Source organism: Enhydra lutris, unplaced genomic scaffold, assembly GCF_002288905.1.
Source record: "Enhydra lutris kenyoni isolate GAN:26980312 unplaced genomic scaffold, ASM228890v2 scaffoldscaffold10, whole genome shotgun sequence".
Taxonomy (NCBI): domain Eukaryota; kingdom Metazoa; phylum Chordata; class Mammalia; order Carnivora; family Mustelidae; genus Enhydra; species Enhydra lutris.
In genome coordinates, this window is record NW_019154094.1 from 6,107,273 (window position 1) to 6,127,114 (window position 19,842).

General features: G+C 48.4%; 1 protein-coding gene and 1 pseudogene across 2 annotated transcripts; both read right to left on the reverse strand.

Annotated features, from left to right (window-relative positions):
* Positions 1 to 3,869: 3,869 nt before the first annotated feature.
* Positions 3,870 to 15,251, reverse strand: LOC111143827 (elongator acetyltransferase complex subunit 6). Of its 2 annotated transcripts, XR_002640344.1 has the most exons (8): positions 15,125 to 15,251; positions 13,534 to 13,612; positions 12,054 to 12,124; positions 9,739 to 9,857; positions 7,946 to 8,147; positions 6,049 to 6,195; positions 5,602 to 5,711; positions 4,878 to 4,938 (listed from the first exon to the last, which is right to left on the reverse strand). XR_002640344.1 is itself a non-coding variant. In XM_022497753.1 (7 exons), exons 1-7 carry the CDS (start codon positions 15,176 to 15,178, stop codon positions 4,810 to 4,812), a joined length of 801 nt encoding a protein of 266 aa, XP_022353461.1. In that variant the 5' UTR covers positions 15,179 to 15,251; the 3' UTR covers positions 3,870 to 4,809. The 2 variants fall into 2 exon arrangements, 1 of the variants encoding a protein (XP_022353461.1); XM_022497753.1 differs by lacking the exon at positions 5,602 to 5,711 and having other exon boundaries at positions 3,870 to 4,938.
* Positions 15,252 to 16,701: 1,450 nt separating this feature from the next.
* Positions 16,702 to 16,866, reverse strand: LOC111143828 (annotated as a pseudogene).
* Between the last annotated feature and the right edge of the window lie 2,976 nt (positions 16,867 to 19,842).

Consider the following 19,842-nt stretch of genomic DNA (forward strand, 5'->3'; position numbering starts at 1 on the left):
TAATAACCAGATCATTTCTTCTCCAATAATAAAAAGCATTTAAGAGTATTAATTTCTTCACTGATTTTTTAAATAAAATGATACAACTATAATTTTAAAAATGAGAACAAAATATCCTTGAAGGATACTTTACAGAGTTTAGTGCCATGCTGGTGAAATTCATCTGGATAAATAAGTGGGGCTGGTACCCTTTTAATAAAGGCTCTTGAGAGCAGACATATACTAACCTTTTTTTTTTTTTTAAAGATTTTATTTATTTATTTGTCAGAGAGAGAGAGAGAGCGCGCGCGAGAGTGAGCACAAGCAGATAGAGTGGCAGGCAGAGGCAGAGGGAGAAGCAGGCTCCCTGCTGAGCAAGAAGCCCGATGTGGGACTCGATCCCAGGACGCTGGGATCATGACCTGAGCCGAAGGCAGCGGCTTAACCCACTGAGCCACCCAGGCGTCCCACCTTTCAATACCTAGTAAAAACAAATTTCAGAAAAGCTCAATTTTAAGAACTTTACATATAAATAAACCCAAACTACATAACAAGAAAGGATTACTACTTTTCAGTAAATACTGTTGGGCTAAATTTAGTTAGCACGGAGACAAATTATAATACTGTAGCACATTCTTTTTTTTTTTTTAAGATTTTGTTTATTTATTTGACGGACAGAGATCACAAGTTAGCAGAGATACAGGCAGAGAGAGCGGGGAAGCAGGCTCCCTGTTGATCAGAGAGCCCGATGCCAGGCTTGATCTCAGAACCCTGGGATCACGACCAGAGCTGAATGCAGAGGCTTTAACCCACTGAGCCACCCAGGCGCCCCAATACTGTAGCAAATTCCAAATCAGTTAACTTGAAGGATATTTTAAAAATTATTTTAAGCTAGAAACAACAACAACAACTACAACAACGAAGCACAGCACCTTCATCCCACTCGGGAAGGAAAATACCTCTCCCGAATCCTGAAGAACTAAGGTACCATCAGAGACAAAACGGGAGTAATTCCAAGGTCTTGTTCAAAAAGTATTGCCTCCATAACTTCTTCCCCAATTCTCTGCTCCCTCAACAAAAGCAAAAAAGTGACGGGGAAATAATCGCTCTTTCCTCTGACGATCAGCCTGTCACCGTCCATTACTTGAGTTGTTTTGATGGCCCTCAACATCTCCTCTGGGTCACATTACTTAGATGCCTGTTTCCTAGCTCCCATCAGAGCACAGCAGGTGCCTTTAGGATTGTCTTTATCTTAATGGTCCCTTAAATAAAACTGGTAGTCCACAAATATTTCTTGAACTAATGCATATTGGAGTAGAAAACAAATCTTTCTGAAGATAAAATGTTTTTAAAAGTAGAAAAATACATACATGAACAAATGATAAAATCCTTTCCAAAATATTACAAAGAATGGATAAAACAAGGTTGACCCCAGATTCTAACTGATAAGTGATTAAAGGTGAGGAATACATTCTCCACACATGGGAAAATAGAGAGAGAAAATCAGCCTAGTTAAAGAAGGTCCGTTTTCACACAACTCTACACAACTGTTGAACTCGTAAAAGATAAGTTAAATCCAATGTTGGTGGAGGAAAACTTACAGACCACTGTTAACCAGCTCCATCATTCTGAAGGACAATATGATACCACGTGAGGGCCGGTCCACGTTTTGTTCTGCCTTTTTAATTAGGTCGGCTCCATGCCCACCATGAGGCTTGAACTCAGGACTGGAAGCCAAGAGTCACATGTTCTACCAACTGAGCCATCCAGGTGCCCCAATCCATGCTTTAATTCAAAAACTCCACTTCAGGGAGAAGACTAAAGTTTCATCATCCCTCACTTTCATAGGGCCCCTTCCCCTGCTCTTTTTCTTATTTTTTAAAGTTTATTTTCTTTTTAGTAATCTCTATACCCAGTGTGGGGCTTGAACTCACAACCGGGAGATCAAGAGTCACATGCTCTTTCAACAGAGCCAGTCAGGTGCCCCTACCCTGTTTTATTTATAGCACTTAGCACAGTCTAACGCTACACAGATTACTTCTCAATTTCCTGCAGGCCGGGACCTGCTCTGTCATGGTCATACCCTCAGTGCCTACATCAGCCTGCCACATAGAAGGTGCTTAGTATTTGTTGAATGACTGTATGAATGTTCTCAGGAAACAAGTATTTATCCCACCTTCAAATAGGTACAGTATATAAAATTCCTAGGGCACCTGGCTGGCTCAGTTGGTGGAGCATGTGACTCTCAATTTCAGGGTTTTGAGTTCGAGCCCCATGTTGGGGACAGAGATTGCTTAAAAACAAAATCTTTATAATTTTTTTTCTTTATAATTTTTTTTTAAATTTTTTATTTATTTGACAGAGAGATCACAGTAGGCAGAGAGAGAGAGAGAGAGAGAGGAGGAAGCAGGATCCCCACCAAGCAGAGAGTCCAATGGGGGACTCGATCCCAGAACCCCGAGATCATGACCTGAGCCAAAGGCAGAGGCTTAACCCACTGAGCCACCCAGGCTCCCAATATAATTTTTTTTTTTTAAGATTTTATTTATTTGAAGAGGGCAGAGATAAAGTACAAGCAGTGGGGAAGGGCAGAAGGAAAGGGAGAAGCAGACTTGCCACTGAGCAGGGAGTCTGATGTGGGGCTTGATCCCAGGACCCTAGCATCATGACCTGAGTTGAAGGCAGATGCTTAACCAATTGAGCACCTAGATACCCCCAAAATAACATCTTTAATGAGATTAAAGATAATAAAATAGTATTTGTAACACAATTTATAATTACAAATCCAAGAACCTACCCTCAGAGAATAGCTGAGCAAATTAGGATAATGACATCATAAAGTGCTCAATAACCATTAAATGTTAAAATATAGTGAACTCAGGGACGCCTGGGTGGCTCCGTCAGTTAAGCATCTACCTTTGGCTCAGGTCATGATCCCGGGGTCCTAGGACAGAGGCCCGAGTCGGGCTCCCTGCTAAGTGGGGAGCCTGCTTCTGCTTCTCCCTCTCCCTCGACCCCTCCCCTCAGCTTGTGCTCCCTCTTTCTCTCTCAAATGAATAAATAAAATCTTATATAAAAAATTTAATTAATCGGGGCACCTGGGTGGCTCAGTGGGTTGAGCCGCTGCCTTCAGCTTGGGTCATCATCCCAGGGTCCTGGGATGGAGCCCCACGTCAGGCTCTGCTCAGCGGGGAGCCTGCCCCACCCCCGCCTGCCTCTCTGCCTACTACGTGATCTGTCTGTCAAATAAATAAATAAAATCTTTAAAAAAATTTTTTAATTAATTTACAAATTAAGTGAAGTTAATTAAGTGAATTAAGTAAATTTGTGAATTTAAATTGTAAATTAAGTGAAAAAAACAGAATAACAACATTCATATAAAAAAAGATTTGGGGTGCCATGCCCATTCAGAACTGTAGCTCAGATGAAGCTGGTATTAATACTGAAGAGTATTCATAAAAGAATCATTAGATTCTTCAATAACCATAATTTTCAAATATTCTATCAGATCTGTGATATTTTGGGAAGAAAAGTAGCTACTATTACTGGTTATTAGTAGGATAACCAACACAACGGTATGACTTGAGGGGAGGAGAAATGAATTGTTCCCTTTTACAAAAACTAAAAAATGTGAGAAGTGAAATTTTAAACTTTTTTTTTTTTTTTTAAAGATTTTATTTATTTGACAGATGGAGATCACAAGTAGGTAGAGGGGCAGGCAGAGAGAGAGGGGGAAGCAGGCTCCCTGCTGAGCAGAGAGCCCGACGCGGGGCTTGATCCCAGGACCTCGGGATCATGACCTGAGCCGAAGGCAGAGGCTAAACCCACTGAGCCACCCAGGCGCCCCGAGAAGTGAAATTTTAAAAACGGATATAAATTTCCTCAGTCCCTGCAGAGCAGTGTTGTTTCATTTTATTTATTTTTAAAATCAAATTCATTGCGGTATAATCTGCATACAACAAAAATGTACCCACTTTAAGGGACTGCCCCTGGGGTCTATCCTGAGCCCATCTTGACTGATGGGCATCTATGGGACACTGGGGCTAGAGCTCACCCCTTTGGTCTTCACAGGTGAGGGAGGCAACAACTTGCCAAGGCCCCATCCCTCCTGGCAGCAAGAACACTCCTTACCCCTCTCACCAAGCCAGGAAGCATCACATGCCAGGGACCCCAGAACCAGGAGGGAGTGAAGCCGTCAATCAAGTGGGGGGCCTGCCCCTGGTTTCTGGGAGGCTCTGTCAGCAAGTGCAGACTTCAGTCAGGCTCTGGTGCGTACAGCTACTCTCCAGCCTTGAGTGCGCTGCCAAACCCCTTTAAGCTGGTTTTCTTACTGGACTGAAGGGCAAATACCTCTGCAGGACGCGGGTAAAAATGAAATATGACAGCCCATCACGAGGAAGCCAAGATATGGGGCTCTCCTCATGCCAGCCACGATTACCCACGGCGTCCCTCGGGTGCCTGCCACCCGGGACCATCTCCTAGCTGGCACATTCATACCCACTCTGGGTCTGAAAGTCACAACGGCGAAAAACGGGTGGTTGAGGCGAAAGCATATTTAAGGGAAGGCTCCCAGCACCATTTTCACCCGGGTTCGACATGTGGCATCTCTCTCTGCAGAGGCTGGGTTACCACTCCCTCTGCGTTTTCTGCCCAGGGCCCAGGGGAACGAGGGCGTCCATCACGGCCCCATTCCACTGCCCTGCACCGCAGCGGGGCTGCCGGTCCAGGCTGAAATGCCACTTCAAAGGTGTACAGGTCCATTCTGACCCATCACTCTATCTTTCACATCTGAAAATGGTCCAAGGTCGCTCCATGTGCTCCTCAATCAGGTCACAGAACAGCAGGAGACATTCCTTTGGCAAAAAAGGACACACTTTTGTCCTGTATCTTGTACTGGTAAGTGAGGCTCCGGTCCCGCTGGGCTGCAGGCTGTGATGGTGTTCGCCAGAGGATCCTCAGCTACAGGGACAAGGAGAAGAATGAAAGAGAAGCAGAGCTCCCACGTCCCTGCCTCCTCCACTCCCTGTGACCGAGGCCTGTAGGGGGTCCCAGTCACGTGCCACACAGCCATGCGACCCACTTCGGAAACAAAGCTTATTACCAGCTAACTAAAACTAACCCTTCGGTCTAGGAGTGATAGCTGCTTGTTACAGAATATGTGTCAGAAAAGGAAAAAGAAAAACAGCCATCCAGGGAAAAACCACTTAAGTGTTTTTATTTTCTCTTTTGGTCTTTTTTTCTATGTGTGGTTTTGTTTGCTACCTGATTCTGAAAATCAGCTCATGAGAGTCAGTACATTCAATCAGGCTCAGGAAGGCTAGAAGTTTATTCTGATGATGTCTCAATGCTAGGCATGCGAGAACACTCTGGGGGCCTGGCCTCAGAGAACCTCCTCTGACCCCTTTCCTCACACAGTGCACATAGGTGCCACCAACACAGCATCCCTGGGCTTGCCCTTTTGTTTTCTTTTCTAACTCTGGGCCAAAACTCTCACCCATGCTTAATGGGTCAAGAGTGGTCAACGTCAAAGTAACCTGGAAGCCGTGGCAGGGGCTTTGGGGGATATTCCGAGAGAGAAGTTCTAGAAGGCAGAGAACCCCTTGGATGGGGGAAGAACCTGACCTCCTTCCCAAGACAGGACTCTAAGCTTCTGCCCGAGTTCTCAAACATTCTGGTCAGAGGCGGCAGCGGGGGCGGCGGCAACCCCAGCCATGGGTACGGTCCTCCCAGGTCTGTAGTTTAAAAGGAGCAGCGCTGCTGAGTACACCAAGCCTGTCGTGGCCCTGCAGAGGCCTTCCGCTGCTGGACAGAATTCTGCTCCAGATGGCGGTCTCCTTTTTACAAGTCCCACTTCGGGCACAAATGGGACCACCGTGGAAAATGTGCACCGCTGTGTGAGGCTAGCCCCATCTGGAACAGACTCGTCTTGCATTCACACAACTCCTGAGGTTTCCCTTGTACCCGAAGGAACGCCCCAACCCAACAACCCCTAGGGCCCAACACCACCCCACGTAAGGCCTCGGCTCAGGCACAGAAGCAGCAACTTGTGCCCCGTGAGCCCCTGCACACCTGCCCGTGCACATCCCTGCAGAAGCCCGTAGCCAGGCCCTCAGCCCGCAGGATCAGGTGGCTCTGGTGACTAAGGCCATTCAAGAGGATGTCATTCTCCTCGTCCTCGGCGTCTCCACTGTCGTGTACCAGGGCCACGATGTTTCCCTGCAACAGAGAGCCAAGTTGAGAAGCTGCTCCTCCAGGCAGGGCCATCAGGGGGCCCCGGGCTTTCAGGGCCTCCAATCCTCTGCACGTCTTCACCCTGATCAGCCACCACGCTACTGTGGCTAGGAAGGATGCCTGCTTATGCTCCAAGCCCCTAATTCCAGCCTCGCCAGCACATCCAACCCGCTCAATCCCTCCTAAACCAAGCTTGGCCTGTGGTCCTCCATGTTAGCAGAAAGTGCCGCCTTTCTGCCAGGCTTCTGAGTGCTCAGCACGTGCCAGACTGCAGCGGGGATCAGAGGGCAGTGGTGTGGGCCTGAAGACAACACAGGACACAGGCCAGGAGAAAAGGCAGCATGGGGGACTGAGGGAGCCCAGGAAGAGGCATCCTATCTGGCCCAGCGGAGAGGGTCAGGAGATGGCCGCACATGAGCAGAGTCAGAAGGGCAGGTAGGAGCTGGCCAACCAGAACCACAGGGGGGGGTCGACCCGCTGAAGGAGATACCCTGTAAGTCCTTTCAGAGGCACACTGTCCAGTCGTTAAAAAGAATAAAGTAGACCCGAATGTTCTGTTCTTAGACAACGAACACCAAGATACAGGTGTGCTATGAAATGGTATGGCAGGTGACCAGCGACATGGAGAAAAACACAGACACACACTACATAAAACATGTTCACAACTGCACAGACTCTCAGGAAAGATATCCACATGGGGAAAGAGACTGCTACTTTGTACTACTCTTTGTGCTATTTACTTTTTTCTTTTTTTTTTTTTTTTACTTTTTTCTTTCTTAAACTATTCTCCAGTTTTACTTTTTCAACTGAAAGAGGTATTTTTACAAAACGAGGGTAGCAGCAGGCCACAGAGCACGCTAAGCTGCAGGCAGTATGCCTGCCTCCGTGTGGCTGATCGCTCCCTCCACGCCCCTTCCCGTCCCTCCTCCTCCCGTTCTCTCTGTCGCCGGCTCCCGGCCCCGTGACTGCAGCCCTGTGGCCCCTGGAGTTCCCCCGAGCCTAGCTGCCAGGCAGGCCCTTGCACAGGAGGGTTCAACATGCCCTGCTGGGAACATGCAGCCCCGGCTGACTCCACTAGCTCACCCCAACCTCTGCCCAACACCGCAGCCTGACCATACGGCGCTGAGGGCCACAGGCTCCTGCCAGGGGCACCATCACATGCCGAAGAACGGATGCCGGGGGCCAGATGCTGTGTGGGTGTGTTGCAAGCTTTGTGTCACTAAACTTCTGCCATTGGGTTCCCGTAAGGCAGGCACCGAAGCCATTCCTATATCGTATAGGTGGGTCTACTCCCATTGCTCTGTGTCAGCAAAATCCCCATTTTTGCCTCATCGTTTGACAGTTAACAGCTATGTCCTATACTTGCATCACATCTCACAATTTTTTTACAGCACTTTATACCTCAACTGCTCTTCAAAGCCCATGCAGAGTGACAATGACTTCTCCCAGGACACGAGGCAATGTGTGCCGGAGCTAGGACTGCTGTAGTACCACACACGACTGGCTACCGTCAAGACAGTACCGGTCAACCTTTTCATTTGGAGGGCCCTTATTTTTTAACAGTGGCAAGCAGGGGAGTGGAGGATGGTAGACCAAAAGATTTCTGGGCCTACCAGCATAAAGACAAACTCCAAGGCAAATCCATAAGAAAGAGCACCGCAAGCAAGGGAGGTGTTGACCCGCCTGGGCCCATGGAGGTCAGAGGCGGGAGCATGGAGAGCAGGCCGATCAATACCTTTTGTTCCCAGCACACGGCAACTCTGCAGTAGTGCATGAAGTCCAACACAGCCACTGCCCCCAGACCCAGGCTCAGCAGCACACTGAGGTCGTCCACCAGCAGGACCGGGTACCTCCATGCAGCCTGTCCGTCCTCCACGGGCTTCAGAGCCTCTCGGACAAACTCATACACGGGCTGCAGGCTCCCCGCATCGGCCTCCCTGGAACATCAAGCACGGTTCATCAGAGAGTTCTCTCTCTACAAATGTTTATCTGGGACTGAGCAGCCTCACAGGAATGGGCCGGGGGGAGGCAAAGAACTGGATCACAGGCCTTGGCCGAAGGCATTCCTGATTTGGTTGGAAAGAAACGGTATGTGCGCATACACGAGCGAGCTGTACTTCAAACACTCCTTGAGGCCTAGGAGGTACAAAGCACTGGGGGACACAAAATAAACAGCTTCCCTGGCCCTCAAGAGACACCATGCCACCCCTCCACTTAAGAGCTAAAGCATCGGAAGATTAACCTGGATTAGGCAGGCAGGAGAAGCCTTCCCAGGAGGCCATCATGGGGACAAAAAGCTAAACAGCAATTCAGGTGAGGGACCAAGGTCTAAGGGCTGTTTGTGTACCTAACAGATTCCGCCTGTTTCTGAACAGCCTCCCCAGTGACTACCCGGGGCGGACACCTCCCAGCAACAGAGGCTCAAAAAGCACCAAAGCACAGGGCCTAGGCACCAGCCCACACCCCAGGTCTGAGCTCCGCTAACAGCAAGGACAGCAACTTCCTACAGCCTGGGGGTGAAGTGTAACCAGGCCCATCATTCAGACGAAGACACCCAGGTTCGGAGATGGTAAAGGCTATGTGCAAGATCACACGCACAGGGCCGGGGCACGGGGCCTTCTGACTCTACACCGCCTTCCAGCCACTGCATAAGGCCTGGTCTTATGGGGGGGCGGGGAGAGCTCCCACAGGGACTCCCTTGTGGAGCAAAGGAGAGCAGCCACGTGGGGGGTCTGCACAGAGCTGTGTTTACGTCTGACACTCATAAAGGACAAGAAACAGAAAAACCAGTCTCAGAATAGCAAACCCAGGATCAACAGATTTTTTTCTTAAAGGGCCAACAGTAAAATTTGAGGTTTGTGGGTCCTATGGTCTCTGTCTCAACAACTAACCCTGCCGCTGGAGTGTAAAACAGCCAGGACAATATGCAAACAAGGGAATGCACCTATTCTAATAAAACTTTATCTACAGGGGCGCCTGGGTGGCTCAGTGGGTTAAGCCTCTGCCTTCAGCTCAGGTCATGATCTCAGGGTCTTGGGATCGAGCCCCATATCGGGCCCTCTGCTCAGCGGGGAGCCTGCTTCCCCACCCCCTGCTTGCCTCTCTGCCTACTTGTGATCTCTCTCTCAAATAAATAAATAAAAATATATTTAAAAAAACCTTTATCTACAAAAACAGGTAGCTGACCCACAGGCCGTACTTTGCTGAGTCCTATATATCGAGCCAAAAACAGAACAAAGGTGTGTGCTAAGGCTCTGAGCCAGGGTTGGAAAAAACATACTGTTCTGCCATACTCCCAGCAAATAACGCTTTCTATAACTTTTGGGTCAGCCATACGCCCTCTGTCCCATAAGGCCCATGAGCCAAGGGCTCTCTGATGAAGCTGCAACACCAGGGAAGCGTCTGCCTTCTGGAGGAAGCTCCGTCCCCTCACACGCCACATGCCAGGGACAAGGAATCACAGGGCAAGCCTGATCTGGGTCCCCCCACCCAGTGGGGACTTCTGGGCAGGGGTGGGGGCTGACTGACCTGAGGAATTGCAGGGGGTGTGGCTCTGCCTGAGCCCGGAAGAAGACATCCACGGAAGACTTAAGTCCCTCGAGGAACACAAGCTGCCCACATTCCCGGGCCGCAGTCAGGCTGACACCCTAAACAACACGGGAGAGTGAATCACGGTGCCTTGCAGGCGAACCCACCCCAGCGGCCAGACTCCAGCTCACAAGAGGGCACAGGACACATTCTAAGCCCCGTAAACGTGCAGCTGTCCACCTTCGGTTGGGGCCTGTGCCTTCTTTCCACTGGGTGTCCCCAACCCACCAGCCCCACTGTGCTCAGGTCTGCCTTTATATTTAATGGTCACTTCGCAAAGAACTGACGTTTTGCTTACACGCCCGTTTTCACGACGGCTCAATACTTGGCTTTAATTTGCAATAGTATCATGAAGTCTATCATAAACTCTTCAAATGTACGTATTTACCAAGTTAAGCACATTTAGAAACGATAATAATGACAACAAAATGGTGGGAGAATGACCAAGGTCTGAAAAACGCTGGCTGCAGAAGAAAGGGCCAGACGCTGGCTCTGGACCTCACAAACCCTGTCAGGTGCGCCTCAGCGGCACAGGACCTCAGCGGGGCTCTGAGGTTCTCAGTAACACAGCTCCCAGACCGACTGCCAGGCTGCCGGCCACAGAGGACGATCTCATCAGCAGCAGGCTCTCCTTCTCCTCCCTCTTCCTCAGAGGCGGCACTCCCACGAAAGCTAGGGTGACACGAACTCCTGACGCACTAGTTCGGAGGTAGACAACGGAGGGGGCAACATAGGCTTCGCGGGCCACGATCTGTTACTGCTGTTACTCCTCAGCTCTGTAGAGTGAGGGCAGCCACACACAATTCATAAACAGATTGGTCAACCCCTGCTCTAGATCAGCCCTTTTTTTTTTAAGTTTATTTATTTTTAAAAATAATCTCTACACCCGATATGGGGCTCAAACTCATGACCTCAAGGATCAAGAGGTCATGGACTGAGCCAGCCAGGGGCCCCTAGACCAGAACTTCTCAATAGGGCTCTTCATGACCTAGCCGACCGAGAAGCTCTTGAGTCACCTGATTATAAGGAAGATCCCGGAGCGCCACTCCAGACTTCCAGAACCAGAAGATCTGCGGGCAGCGCCCAACGATCTGCATTTTGACAAACTCCCAAAGATGGATACAATCTAGATAGGCAGCCCACTACTCTATCTGTGCACAAAGAGGTCACATGGAACTCTTGAGACTCTTCATGCCCCTAGGCCAAGTCTCAAGTGTTCATTCACACCCCGGTGCCCCTCACTAGGCAGTGCCATCAGCCCCACAGTGACCACTGGCAGACAGAAAGACTCCTGCTCCTCACCTCTGCTCTCGCTCATTACCATTCCGCTAACAGCAGTTCAGTAACACACCCAGAGCTCAGAGGCTCACACTCCAGCCCTCCACGTGCCCAGTGCTGTGTGTGCCAGTCCTCCTGTGTCGACAACGACTCAAAGGTACCAATCTGGACATGAGCCAACATTGATTTCTCATCCAGAAACACAGACGCTAGGGTCACAGAGACATGCTTCACAGATGTGGAATGTAATGTGTTCTTAACATGACTGCTCTCCCTGAGCTCATGCTCTGACCTCTAACACAGGAACTTCTTCCTTCTCTGCAGAGGATGGGAAAGAGTCTACCCTCCTCTCATCCTCTCATTTGTTTCTCCCCATTGCAGCGACATCAGGCGGTGACATGGCCCAGGAGGAAAACTGACATTTCAGTACATCACCGCTAATGAGTGGCCTGCTTCTTTCCCTCTCTGAGGTGTGATGGCCTAGGCTAGGCCAGAAAGTTCACCAGCCTCTTGGCCATCTTATTCTTTCCTGCCTGCATCGATGAAGATGAAGGACAGGCCGAGATGAGATAAGGAGCAGGTGACAAAAGCACCTCTCCCCACGTCCGGGGAGATGGAAGCTCTAAACTTAGAGAGAGACAGGAGGCACTCAGTTTGGTGGTGGAACAAGCTGTGGTCTCCAACTCAGCAAAATTAAGATTAAAGCCCACACTGAGAAGGAGAAAATCGTAACTGGTCCAGAGTCAGTAAAGTTGTATTGGAGTAACAACAGATGTGGCTCTATAAACTAAATTAATAAAACAGGAAGAGATGCTGCCTCAGCCCTCCGGAGAAGGGGTTCAGCACCCTGTGATTTCCTTAGTCACTCTCTTGCTAAGTTCTCTACAACCCAGAGAGGGGAGACCAGCCTTGGCCCCACTCACACCGGCGTGACCCACATACTCAGGGACTGTACCTCGGAGGTCTACAATATTTACCAACTTCCTTCCCACGATATTGTAGTGACTGAAGGACTGGACGAGTGCCACAAAGCAGACTTTACAATTAGCTAGAAAACAAAACAAACAGATTTTTAGTGAAGTCTTCACTTACAATCACTCTCATATAGTTCACACTTCTGGAAACAAAAGCACTGGGGCAGGTCTAGACAGACTCAAGGGGCCTTGCAATATGACACACCCAATTTCATTCTAAGACGCACATTTTCTCATATATGATAATAATGCCTTATTTCATCGAACCTGAGATGTAATTCTGTTACGTGTACTACTAGGTATACCTTACTTTGTTCTATTTTAAACCAATGGTGGTTTTTTTCTTTTTTAAGATTTTTATTTATTTATTTGATAGAGAGAATGATTATAAGTAGGCAGAGAGGCAGGCAGGCAGAGAGAGAGAGGGGGAAGCAGGCTTTCCACTAAGCAGAGAGCCCGATGTGGGGCTCAATCCTAGGACCCCGAGATCATGACCTGAGCTGAAGGCAGAGGCTTAACCCACTGAGCCACCCAGGTGCCTCATCCAACTGTGGTTTTTAAAAAACATTATTTGAGACACGTGGGTGGCTTAGTTAGTTAGGAGTCTGCCTTTGGCTCAGGTCTTGATCCCAGGGTCCTGGGGCAGAGTCCTACATCAGGTTCCTTGCTCAGCAGGGAGCCCGCTTCTCCCTCTGCCTGCCACTCCCCATGCTTGTGCTTGTGCTCTCCAATCTCTCCCTGACAAATAAATAAATAAAATCTTTTAAAATAAATAAATAAATAAATAATATTTTCTGTTTATTTTTGGTATACAGAAATACAACTGATTTTAAAAACTGGTCTTATATCCAAGAAGTTATAAGGCCCTAGCTACCTTACGGAACACAATTAGTTCTAATAATTTATCTGTAGATTCTCTTGCTCTTTCAGTGCTGACAATAACATCATCTGGAAAAGAAAACAATTTTCAAAGCTGTGAATTATTACAACTAAGAGTGCCAAACGTCTACCCTCTATCCTGGCCTGGCTCAGCAAGGGCTCAAGAAGCAATGAGTTGATAAATGAGTCTCTCTTTCATCGGCTGTTTTCTTCTTCTAATCTGCTTCTGTCTATAAATTGCAGTGGCCCTACAGTTTCCCTCCCTACGTTCTTTAGGAAGCATCTACTGCCTGGGCAACTTGTCAATGGATCCAGGGCCCAAGGACCTCAAGTACACAAGGACCAAGGAGCAACTAAATCAGGAGGCCACAAGAGTCTCCGTGAGACTGCACACACACTTGGTGGAGAAGAGAAGATACAACATGGATACAGAGAGCACGTACCACCCTTTGGGAGGATGGGCGGGGAGCAAGACGGTCAAGTAACCTATGACCTAATAAACAGCCATCTGGCAACCCAAACACCAAAGCCCTGGTTGGTTAATACTATTCCCATTGCGTTTTGCCTTAGGTTTCTTTTTCTACAACATCAATGAATCCTGTACCTTTGAGGTAGAAGGAGAGAAAGTGGTGCACAAGGAAGCTGCCGTCTGTCTTGGCATCACAGAGTAGAGTCAGTTTCCCCTAAAAGTTAAGAGAACACAAAAAGGTGAATTAGATTTCCTGGAAAGAGGTCAGTATCTTATACACATAGAGACACACACATGGATTACCAAAAAGAAGGAAATAAGTCAAAACAAGGGAAAGAAACAATACTTGAAGTGATTGCTTAAAGTGATTGATTAAATCACTTGTTATAGTAAGCATATCTTGGCTTCTACTTCTCCAAGGCAAGCAGAATGAAGTGCCTCATCTTCCTCATTCACCGTGGTACCTCAGGGACCAGTCCTGGGGAGAACAAGACCCTGAACAAAAGAAGCTTTTACTGTCAGAATCCAATAAAAAATCACAGCCTGCCAAGATGGGAATGGGCGTTCAAAAAACTAATCTGATCCAACTTAATTCCTATTTCTAATTCTGATACCAATTCTGTCCAATAGGGTTGGGGGAGAGGGGAGAAGTAGTAGTTGGTAGACCTCCAGTAACAAGGTTCTCATCCCAGTGGCCCTGGATGAGAGCTCTGGTCATGGAAAGTCCTGGAAAGACTATATCTAAAGATGGACTCCACAGGGGCTGGCTGCCTTGCTCTAGCCACCTCTAGTTCCCTGTCAAAGGGGAGGTTGGGATCAAATGGTATCTGATAAGACACTTTCATGTTGTGAGTTTTCTTTCACTTATAAAATTTGAAAAATTGAACTATCAGACCTTGAGGGTTACCTCCAGTGCTGTCATTTCCTGGTGCCCACTCTGACCCCCCATTCCTCCACTCCGGCCCTGGGCTGAGCACTCTGGAGGTGCCCGAGGTAACTAGGAAGGTCACCAGTGCCATCTGCAGGCTTGGGCAACTGACACCACAGGTTCCTAAAAAGGTCCGACTGGTACACATGGTGTCTTGGCTGCCTGGTGGAGCTTTCCATTTTCTTGGGAGAACAGAGTTTGTAAAAATCAGGTTGGTTTCCCGGAAGAAGCCCCGGGCTAAAATGTGAAAAATTTCGGGATGCCCCGGAGTGCGGAGAAAACAAAGTGGCGGAGCTGTCGTGCCCCAGGCCGACTTGACAGAAGCCGACGCTGGCTGAGAGCAACTCGGAAGAGCAGCATTCAAGACCATGAGGAGGAAGAGGAGCAGCGTTCACAGCGACCTGCACAATGCCCCAGGGCCAGAGAGAGAAACTCAGGGCGAATGAGAAGCTAGTCTCCTGGGAAACGGGGAGAATCAAACTCCCGACTCTCAGCCAACCTCGTCCTCTGGGCGCCAGGAGCCACTGAGCACGCACAGGGCCCGCGGGTACAGGTCTGGGAACGTAAACCAATGCAGAGGCAGCCAAGCTTCCAGGGCACTTAGAGAGAGGCCCACCCTCCGGAAGCGCCCGCGCCGAGCCCAGGTCCCCCGTCGGCCCTCCCCGGAATACAACTCCCAGGCACCTCGGTGCCCGCGGACGTTGCGTCTTTCCCAAGAGTCCACGTGCGCTTCATCCGGGGATGCGGTCTTCCGCCACGCTCCGGGGCCCGCCCCCTTCCCGCCGCGCGGCCTCTTACCTGCTCCGTCCTGTCAGGGGTGGTGTTGAGAAGGTTATTGAGTTCTGGGAACATCCCGAGCTCCGGGCACGACTATCCCAGACCGGGAGTCGGGGCTGCGGAGGGGACGACAGAGAACAGGGGGCTGCACACCACTCGGACGCGCGCGGAGGAAGCGCGCACGCGCAACACTGCTTCCTGGCGCCGCCGCAGCCAATCAGGCGGGCGCCTGGACCTGGGCGCTGCGGGCGCACGCGCGAGGGTGCGCTTCCGGCTGGGGTGGGGGCGGGGGCGGGGGCGCAGGTCCTGCGCTGACTTCTTGAGGTTAGGCCCGCCAGGAGATGGTCCCCGAGTGGCAGCGCGACGGGTTTTTTCCGCCTTCCCTTGGCCTCGCTCTCTCCCCAGCCCCGGGCCTCGGGACAGTGCAGTCAGCCCCTCCACCCGTACCTGTCGAGCTCCTGCTGTGTGTCCCCCAAGTCTCCAAGTTCGGGCTACTTAGGGAAGAGATGGGTGAGGATGCCCGCGCTTTCTCGCAAAGCAGAAAACAAACGTAATAATCACGGGATTGTGTATGGAAGAGTTCTTGGGGGAAAAAAAAAAAGCAGAAGCTGGGTAAGGGAGTAACGGTGGGGTAAGGATAGGTTAGGAATTAAAGAGGTTATCAAGGTAGGCTCACTATGAAAATGTGATCGGAGTACACCACACCTTGCATGCTCCCACTCAGGACTTTTGCACCAACTGTGCCTCCCTCCCGGAATGCTGTTCTCCCAGACACTCAGAAGATTTTAAAAATCCCCAACTTGTTCCAGGTCTTTGCTCAGATATCACTAATCTTCGAGGCCTTCTCTGACGATTCTGTTTAAATTGCAAACTGTCCTTTCCCCAACACTTAACCCCTGCTTTCTTTTTTCCATAGCATTTATATCTAACTTACTGTATATAGTTCTCTTGTACCACAGTGAGCCTCAGAGCGCCAGGGACAATCCTATAGTTCGACAAAATCACGTTTATTGACTCATTGCAAGGAGAGAAGTAGCATACCAGTAGAGTCCTGGGACCTCAAGGAGCAAAGGAAAGGCAGTTGTTTCAGGATTTGGGAAAGGATGGAGTTCAGGTGAAATTCAAATGAAGTGGTGTTTGTCGATAGGCTGGAAGCAGAGCATAGCTGTGTGTATGGGGTCAACATCTGGCCAGGACTGTAAAGAGGACCAAGGTTTCCAGTGCATACCACAAGGTTAAGATAGATGTGGATGGGGGGGGGGGGTAAAATAGATAAAGGAGGTAACAGTACACTTAACTTTTTTTTTTTTTCTCCACATTAAAACACTCATAACTGAAATATTTTTAGGTGCCTGGGTGGCTGGGTCTTTAAATGTCTGCCTTTGGCTCAGGTCATGATCCTGGGGTCCTGGGATCAAGCCCCACATCAGGCTCCCTGCTACACGGGAAGCCTGCTTCTCCCTCTCCCACTACTTGTCCTTCTCTCGCTGTATCTTTCTCTGTCAAATAAATAAAAATCTTAAAATATATTTTTATTTTATGTACAATGAGTTGGCATTAAGGTAGGTATTTTGGATGACCCATTCAAGGAAGTTCACTTAGTCCCGCTTAATAAAGCCTGTATCCTTCGCATATTGACAGAAACACTGGCAGCAAATATTGAGGCCATTTTTCTGGATCAGACCTTGCTGGTTTGAGCAGAGGTAGCAAGAACCCTGGCCATCTTTCCTCAGATGGCTGCAGTAGAGCTCCTGGTGAGCCATCTTGTTCTCTCGGATGCAACAAGGCAGAAGGGAGAGTACACTTACCTTGACGAGCAGTGAGAAATGTATAGGATGGTGAATCATTATATTGTACACCTGAAACTACTATAACATTGTATGTTTATACTTCAATTAAAAAAAAGTTTTCGGGGACACGTAGATGGCTTAGTTCATTAAGCGTCTGCCTTTGGCTCAGGTTATGATCTCGGGGTCCTGGGATCGAGCCCCATATTGGGCTCCCTGCTCAGCTAGGAGCCTACTTCTCCCTCTCCCTCTGCCTGCCTCTCTGCCTACTTGTGATCCCTCTCTCTCTGTCAAATACATAAAAGAAATAATTATAAATAAATTTCATGTATGTAATTACTCACTTATTTGAAATTCCCCACCTGGGCTGGAAATCTCCCTGTCAAAATTACTTAGATCCTCCAGCCAGGAATGGGGCATTATATGCTTACTAGTATGTGAAAGAGAGAAGAGCAGCCCTGGCATCTAGGGGCTAGTTCTTGGTGTTGTCCCGTTTAGCATAAACAATTTAACAAAACAACATCAGGCTGATTATGCTGGGTCACGACAAAACTAGTCCACTCCATAGTTACGTTGAACACAAAACAAGAGCAAGTCCAAGCCGCAAAACAACCAGACATCCCCGCTCCCAGCTAATGACTACTGCTACTTTACCATCACAGCTTTAGCCTCACTCTTGTCTGCCCTCCCTGTAGATAAGATTAAGGTACCTGATCATAGAATTAACCCTGTTTTGACAGTATCCAATACCAAACCTTCCTCTCAATCATCTAACAAGCCAAATCCTGTAATTATGTTCTAACACTTTAAAAAAAATAATTTATTTGACAGAGAGAGAGAAAGAGAGAGAGATCACAAGTAGGCAGAGAGGCAGGCAAAGAGAGAGGGGGAAGCAGGCTCCCCGCTGAGCAGAGAGCCCAATGCGGGGCTCGATCCCAGGACCCTGAGATCATGACCTGAGCTGAAGGCAGAGGCCTAAACTGAGCCACCCAGGCGCCCCAATGTTCTAACACTTTTTTAATTAAAAACATTTTTAAATTTATTTATTTGATAGAGAGAGAGAAAGTGAGAGAGCATGAGAGGGGAGAAGGTCAGAGGGAGAATTAGACTCCCCCCACAGAGCTGGGAGCCCTATGTGGGACTCGATCCCAGGACTGCAGGATCATGACCTGAGCTGAAGGCAGTCAATTAACCAAATGAGCCACCCAGGCGTCCTTTAATTTAAAAATTTTTAAAAAGATTTTATTTGTTTATTTGAGAGAGAGAACAGGAGCCAGGGGTTGGGGCAGAAGGAGAGAGGGAAAGAAGTAGACCCCCAATGAGCAGGGAACCCAACATGGGGCTCCACCCCAGGACCCTGGGATCATGACCTGAGCCAAAGGCAAAAGGTTTAACCCACTGAGCCACCCAGGTGCCTCTTAGCTTCATCTTTTTAACTCAAGGAGTATTTCACCTTAGTTCCTCCTCCCTATCTGGAAACAAGGCAGTCAGCTTGGACAACCCCAGGGGTCACCTTGTTCTTTGTGCATTTCTCAAGGATGCTGTCCTTGGTCACCTGATGTCCAATGTCTTTCAAGTTGCTATTGCATATATTTGTATACATCATCTTTTCCTTTTTTTTTTTTAAGAAAGAAAATCTCGTCCTTTCTACTCCACTTTTTTTTAAAATTTTTTTAATTTTTTTAAAAGATTTTATTTATTTATTTGAGAGAGAGACAGTGAGAGAGAGCATGAGCGAGGAGAAGGTCAGAGGGAGAAGCAGACTCCCCATGGAGCTGGGAGCCCAACGTGGGACTCGATCCCGGCAGCCTGGGATCATGACCTGAGCCGAAGGCAGTCGTCCAACCAACTGAGCCACCCAGGCGTCCCAACTTTTTTTTTTTTTTTTAAGGATTTTATTTATTTGACAGAGAGAGATCACAAGTAGGCAGGGAAGCAGGCAGAAAGAGAGGAGGAAGCAGGCTCCCCACTGAGCAGAGAGCCCGATGCGGGGCTCGATCCCAGGACCCTGGGATCATGACCAGAGCCGAAAGCAGAGGCTTTAACCCACTGAGCCACCCAGGCGCCCCACTACTCCACTTTGGATGGAAGTAGACGTTTGTGAATTATCTAGATGAACCAGAATTTAGAAAACTTTTCCTTTTGTTTGAGCCTTTTTTTTTTTTTAATTTGACAGAGATCACAAGTAGGCAGAGAGGTAGGCAGAAAGAGAGGGGGAAGCAGGCTCCCTGCTGAGCAGAGAGCCCAAGCAGGGCTCAATCCCAGGACCCTGAGATCATGACCTGAGCTCAAGGCAGAGGCTTAACCCATTGAGCCACCCAGGCACCCCTTTAAAATTTTTAAAAAAGATTTCATTTATTTGTTCATGAGGGACAGAGAGAGAGAGAAAGAGGCAGAGGGAGAAACAGGCTCCTCAGTGAGCAGGGAGCCTGATGCGGGACTCGGTCCCAGGACCCCAGGATCATGACCTGAGCCAAAGACAGACACTTGACCATCTGAGCCACTGATGTGTCCTCATGTTTAAATCTTTAATCCATCTGTAACTGATTTTTGTGTTTGGTGTGAAGTAAGGGATATACATCAGTTTTGGAAGTTGTATGTTCTATTCAATCTTGCTGTAATTTGATCGGTATTGTATTGAATCATTAGATACAGTTTGAGAATAGGTATCTTTTCTATATAAAATGTTGACTCCTCTTGTATTTGTCCATTTTTTCTATCAATAGCGATGGGTTAAATCCAGCATTTTCTTTTGACAAAGAGTACCTCTTTGAACATACTCAGTCATGTCTTTTGGCACCTCGCCAGGGTATGTATCTGGAGTGAAATGGTTGGGTCAGAGGAAAGGTGAACTTACCATGAAGCTTATAAATCTCATATTTTATTCACAATGTTGTTCTTTCTTTCTTTCTTTCTTTCTTTCTTTCTTTCTTTCTTTCTTTCTTTCTTTCT